Source organism: Ceratotherium simum, chromosome 29 (assembly GCF_057802395.1).
Source record: "Ceratotherium simum simum isolate JZ-2026a chromosome 29, ASM5780239v1, whole genome shotgun sequence".
Lineage (NCBI taxonomy): Eukaryota > Metazoa > Chordata > Mammalia > Perissodactyla > Rhinocerotidae > Ceratotherium > Ceratotherium simum.
The window spans coordinates 7,675,473-7,681,917 of NC_141928.1; the positions used below are offsets into that span (position 1 = coordinate 7,675,473).

The following is a 6,445-nucleotide window of genomic DNA, read 5'->3' on the forward strand; positions in this document are numbered from 1 at the left end:
CAGCTGCAGCAACTCCCCCCTCCCAGGCCACCCCAAAAAAGATCAAGGGTTTTTATTAAGCTAGACAACTGCGTACCCCTCCCCGCTTACCCACCTCTCGATTCTTGGGAAGGAGGGGAGACCAAGAGAGGGTAGGCCCCAGACAAGAGGGCCCAAAGAATGGGGCCATGCAGATGGGGCCGACCACTTCTCAGCTGGCCCCAGGGAGTGAGGCTCACTGTGGGGCAGAGGCTGAGCAGGGGGCTGGGAAGTTCTAAGGGGAGCCGCCCAAGCGAGGGGCCTGGCTCCCCTGTCCCCAGCCTGTGGCTAGATAATCCACCTCCATCTCCACCCTGACTCCCCATCTAGGCCCCCAGAGTCGTGTTATGGGGTGCAGCTCTGAGAATGGCTATGAACGATGAGCTGAGGCTGGGACAGATATTTGCTTCTTCGTGGACTCCTGCAGGCCCTGGTCTCGGAGCAGTTGGCAGGAAAGTGGTGGGATGTCGACCAAATCAAGGTCATGGTCACCCTGAGCTGAGCCCTGAGAACTGGACTCAGATCCACCCATGGCAGAAGCAGCTGATTTCAAAGAACCTAGGGAGAGTCCCAGTCCTGGAAACAGACCCGCACTCAAATCCTGCCTCCAACCCTTCTTGGCTGCGTGACCTTGACCGAGACACATAAACTCCAAGTCTGTGTCCCTCAATAAATTCTGGGTGAGGACAGAACGAAGGCCTGAACTAGCATTCATAATACATTCTTGGGCTTGTGCATTTGGCCAGACCCCGTGGATCCGAGACTTGACTGTTGCAGATGGTGTCCTCAGAGCTGTGAAGCCAGATACGACCTCTTGCTCCCCTCCACGTGCTAGCCATGTCTCAAAGGCAAACTTCAAAAATAAGTTAATGAAGCCGTTGTGTCTTTAAGACAGGCCCTAGGGAAGTACGAGCAGTATATTCTTATTCCTGCAGATGTTATCACACGGCCAAGTTCCACTCTTGAGTATCCCTATCACCAGATCCCCAAGACATGGAAGGAGGATGCCCTTTCTCTGCAGTCCCCCTAAAATGTCAATACTGGCTTCTCTGGGTGGGGGCCGGGACAGGTGCTACTGGTCGCGGGGTTCGGACCAGTTTGAGGTTGTTGGCATGGAAAGCACAGAGCCCCAGGCCTGGACCTCAGGCAAGTCCCTGCTGCTGTTGGTGCCTCAGTTTCCTCCTCCGAAAAATGGGGTAAATGCTCCCTAACTTTGTTTTCACCCTTGATGCCTGGCACTGAGTAGATGTTGAAACATTGTTCGAGGAAACAAATCCGGAGAATTCTTCAGACTGAAGGGAGACCCAGAAGCTGCAGGATGGCTGGCTGGGTCTCTTCACTCCCACCAAGAAGTCGGTGCTGAGGACAATGGGCCCAAGGAGAGAGGAGACTCAGAAGAAACCCCGAGGAGAGGTGAAACAGCAGGCAGTTTGCTCCCGGGATCTCCCCCACCCCAGCCCCACAAGGCCACCTAGCTGTCACAGTCTCTGTGAAGCCCGTTCCTCCTTCAAGGGCCAATGCAAGGGCCACCTCCTCAGGCAAACCTCTTGACCACTTCGAGGACCCCCCTCTCAGAGCAGCAGTCAGCCCCCTTTCAGGCCTCCCAGTCCAGATGGTGAGTCCCCGGATATCGCATGCCTGCCCCTCTGTTCTGGGATGGTCTCAGTCCTCAGCTGGGAGGAGGCGGCCCACGAATGGTTCTGGACAAGAAGGAAAACAGCGTCAACAAAAGGGAAGCCGGCGAGTTCCTCAGCCCTTGGTATTCGCCTCCCGTCGGGAGCTCACAGCCCTGGCACAGATCCTGGCCCTGCCCCTTCGAGGCTGTGTGATCTCCCAGGAGTCACCCCACTCCTCTGAGACCCAGGTCCGCGCTCGGCAAGCACTCACAGTGAGGGATTCAGGGTTTCTGGCAGGGGCCTGCCCCATACTAGGAACATAAAGATAGTCTCTATTGTCATTATTATTAGTTAGGAAGGAAAGGAAACGTTACAGAACCGGCGATTAGGACACCTGGGGTCGGCTCTCACAACCACTTCGGACCTCAGCTGGTCGCAAGGCGCATGCACTCTCTGGGGCATGCTTTGGAACCTCCTCCACCAGAAATAACCAAAATTCACGAGGTTTTGGGTTTTCCCGTCAGACCAACGGGAAGGACGGACCTTCCCGGAGTATTCCTTGAGTCCCCTCGGCCAAAAAGTCAGGGAATTGGGCCCAACATTCTCTGCGGTCGAGGGTACCTCTGAACCTCTCTCCTTTGAGGGTCCCCCTGGTCAGGCCGGCGGCCCCACTAGTCTCCTGCAAAGGCCTTGGGTCCCGCAGGCCACCCGGAGGCGGCAGGTGGGAAAGGAAGCGCCGCGTGGCCGGGAGTGGGGAGCCGCGCGCACCTGCCGCAGGTGAGGCCCAGCCGTGCGGAAGGGGGAGGAGCCGTCGCCGCGGCACGCAGGTGAGCCGACCCCCGGCTGCCAGGACCCAGGCGGAGGGCGGCCGCGCCTCCAACGTGTCGGCTGCGGGGCGACCCGTGTTGCAGACAGCGGCCCCAGGGGCTCCGAGTCCCGCGCGGCGCTGCAGCCCCAGGAGAACATTCGAGGCAGCGGCGGCGTTGGAGGCCCGGGGTCCGTTCGGTATTTGAATAGCACAAAGGAACCGCCTTGGTCTGATTGGCCAGCCGAGTGGCCCCGGGGCGGGCAGCGCCTGTCACTCGGGGGGCTCTGGGCACTCCTATTGGCTCATCAGGTGTGGGGCGGGGCCCGGACGCCCAGCTAAATAGCTGGGGCCGGGGCCGGCCGAGGCTCATTGCTTTGGCGCCGTCTGGGGAGCACGGGGCTGTGGCTGGCGCGCAGCGCATGGTGGCGGCTCCTCTCGGAGCGCAGCCGACCCGCTGACCCGGGCTCTGTTCCCTCTGTCCGGCGCGCCTCGCGGCCGGCTGGAGGCCGAAACAGCAGCAGCATTAGCAGCAGCAGCGGCCGCGGCTGCTCCGCCGCCGCCGTCTCCGCGGGAGCATGGAGTGCGCCCTGGACGCCCAGAGCCTGATCAGCATCTCCCTGCGCAAGATCCACAGCTCCCGGACTCAGCGCGGCGGCATCAAGCTGCACAAGAACCTCCTGGTGTCCTACGTGCTCCGCAACGCGCGCCAGCTCTACCTGAGCGAGCGCTACGCCGAGCTTTACCGGCGCCAGCAGCAGCAGCAGCAACAGCAACAGCAGCAGCCGCCCCACCACCAGCACCAGCACCTCGCGTACGCGGCGCCGGGCATGCCGGCCAGCGCGGCCGACTTCGGCCCGCTCCAACTTGGCGGCGGCGGGGACGCGGAGGCGCGCGAGCCGGCCGCCCGGCACCAGCTGCACCAGCTCCACCAGCTCCACCAGCTGCAGCTCCAGCAGCAGCTGCACCAGCACCAGCACCCGGCGCCCAGGGGCTGCGCGGCGGCGGCGGCCGGGGCGCCCGCGGGCGGCGCGGGGGCGCTCTCGGAGCTGCCCGGGTGCGCCGCGCTCCAGCCGCCGCACGGCGCGCCCCACCGCGGGCAGCCCTTGGAGCCGCTGCAGCCGGGTCCTGCGCCGCTGCCGCCGCCCGCGCCCGCCGCCCTCTGTCCGCGGGACCCTCGCGCCTCGGCCGCCTGCTCCGCGCCCCCAGGGGCCGCCCCTCAGGCCGCTGCCGCCGCGTCCCCGCCCGCCTCCCCGGCCCCCGCCTCTTCCCCCGGCTTCTACCGGGGCGCGTACCCGGCCCCCTCGGACTTCGGCGTGCACTGCAGCAGCCAGACCACCGTGCTGGACCTGGACACTCACGTGGTGACCACGGTGGAAAACGGCTACTTGCACCAGGACTGCTGCGCCTCCGCCCACTGCCTCTGCTGTGGCCAGGGCGCTCCGGGACCGGGCCTGGCGTCCGCCGCCGGCTGCAAGCGCAAGTATTACCCCGGCCAGGAAGAGGACGACGACGACGAGGAGGACGCGGGCGACCTGGGGGCCGAGCCCCCCGGGGGCGCCCCGTTCGCCCCCTGCAAGCGCGCCCGCTTCGAGGACTTCTGCCCGGACTCGTCCCCGGACGCGTCCAACATCTCAAACTTGATCTCCATCTTTGGCTCGGGCTTCTCGGGGTTGGTGAGCCGACAGCCGGACTCCTCGGAGCAGCCGCCGCCGCTCAACGGGCAGCTGTGCGCCAAGCAGGCGCTCGCCAGCCTCGGCGCCTGGACTCGAGCCATTGTCGCCTTCTAGGGACCCCCGAGGGCACGGGGACCCGGGGCCCCGCGGGGCTGGGGCCAGACAAAGACTCGGCCAAGGGGCGAGAGGAGGGAACGAACGGGCGCCCAGCCACTCGGGGCTGAGCCGGGGGCGAGCAGGGGGAGGCGGCTGGTGTTTTATAAATTGTAAAATAAAAAAAAAGAAATCTAAGATCTTGGACTTTATTTTTGCAGAGAGAAAAAGCGCCTATTTAAGTATGCTTTGTGTTTCTCTTACTCTTTTTTTCTTTTTATTGTAGTGATTGCAGTGGTGTTTAGCGAGGAGCCAGCCACGTGAGGGAGGGCTGCTGCCCGGAGGAGGTGCCGGGCAGCTGGGGGCGAGGGAGGGCGCCTGGGCCACCGGGGCGCGCCGGAGGCGCAGCGCAGGAGGGCGCCGGGCCCGGGACGCCGATTCCAATCAGTTGTCAGACCCAGGAAGCCCGGCGCTCGGTTCTCCCGACTCCCTCCGTGGGGTGAGGAACGGGTCTTGTGAAATCCTGAGCAAAAACAAAGGCAAACTCTATCTTCGAAAGGGACATTGGGGTCGCATTTCCTCTCTGGGGGCGGCCTCCAAAGTTCTCAAAATGAGAAGGCAGAAATGAAAACAGTTCAACTTTTTTTTCTTTTCTTCCCGGGGCGGGTGGCTTGAACCCCTCCTCTCCCCGCCCCTCTGGCTCCGTTCTCCTCCCCTCCTCCACCCATCTCCCGGATTCGGGGGTGGCGCCCGACGCCCCGACACTCGGACACTGTTTGGGGAAGGGGTGGGGGGCGGGCACGGCGGACTACATTTCCCATCATGCCCAGCACTGCGGTCCTCACTAAACAAAAAAGGAAGTCGATTCCTTCACCTGGACACCCGGCGGCCCCAAGGGAGGGGCCGGGACCGCCAACTGCGTTGGAGACTTTTCACTAAGTTCCTGGTCAGATGTAGTGTTTGTGTGTGTGCTAAGTTGCACAGTCCTGGTTCAGCCTTCGGCTGTATTTCATGAAACCAGCATTGTTCGAGCCTTCGAGAACCCCGTCCTGTGTCTTCAGCTCGATAGATTTTGTTTAATTTAAAGCCTTTTGTTGTAAAAAGATGGGGTTCGTCCGCAGCCCCTCTGGTTCTCTGCCATCAGCACCATGTGGACTCCAAAACAAGTTGCCAACCTTCCCTTTCTTGGTACTCTCCGTCATTCTGTATTTTTGTGCATACTGAATTGTATATCACCGGGTAAAACTGTTCAGATTATTTGTTTAAATTTATAATCTTAATAAAAAGTCCATTATAGAGGATGGTGGTGCCTGGTTTTCAAGTCGGCCTGGAGGTGGCGGGAAGGTAGAGGGAGGTGGGAAGAGACCCCTACCCGCATTCAAACCCCAGCTTTCCTGGGCCTGGGAGAGCGGGATCTGCCCACATCCGCAGGGCCGGGGGTGGCAGCGGGATTGGGGAGGGGATGTTGGTTGCTGGGGATGAAGCCAGTGCTGCGCGCCTCCCGGGCCCCCTTCCCCAGAGGGGCGGGCTCTCCACGGGAACCGTCCGCCCCCGGGGTCTCCAGCAGGAAGCCGAGCCCGCCTCCAGCATATTTCCTGCTCAGCCAGGGGTGCAGGGCCTGGTCGGCCTCAAGTCTGAGCTCTCTGCGGCGGGGAAAGCAGCCGGGGGACGCTGGGGGCTTCTGGGCCACCCACACTCCCCGCCCCGCACGTCCGCACGTCTCAGGCTGCAACTTGGGGAAGTTTTTTCCTTTTCCTTTTTTTTTTTTTTTTTTTTTAAGTTGAGTTTGTTATCACTGCTCGGTGCCACTTGGTGGTGTGCTGGCGGCGTCTCCCTCCCTCCTCGCGCCCCTCCCCTCTCCCTCTCCCCTCCCTCCCGCCCGCCTCTCTTCCCTCCCCAGTGGATGGAGGCAGGAAGGCTCCAGGCGCGCTCTCCCCTCTGACCACCTACGGAATGACCTCAGAGTGGGAGAATGTGCCAAGGCCCGGAGGAAGCTCGTGTTCTCCCCACTGGAACCAAATTCACATCTGGAGCCGCGGCTCGGGCCTGGGGGCGCGCGGGTGGTTCCAGCTTTGCAAGGAGAGGATAGGAAAGAAAGACTGAGGGGAAAAAAAAAAAAAAAAAAGCCAAGTGGCAGCTTGCTCTCTGTTTGTTTGATAATGTCTCTCTCTCGGTGTCTCTCTGTCTCTGGCTGTCTCCCCAAAGCTCTCTCCCTCGCTTTCTCGCCCCTGCGCTCC

The 6,445-nt window shown here is 62.0% G+C and overlaps 1 protein-coding gene across 1 annotated transcript; it reads left to right on the forward strand.

The window, feature by feature from the left end:
* The first annotated feature begins 2,809 nt into the window (after positions 1-2,809).
* Positions 2,810-5,509, forward strand: IER5L (immediate early response 5 like). Its single transcript, XM_087418941.1, has one exon. It carries the CDS (start codon positions 3,018-3,020, stop codon positions 4,227-4,229), a length of 1,212 nt encoding a protein of 403 aa, XP_087275067.1. The 5' UTR covers positions 2,810-3,017; the 3' UTR covers positions 4,230-5,509.
* The last annotated feature ends 936 nt before the right edge of the window (positions 5,510-6,445 follow it).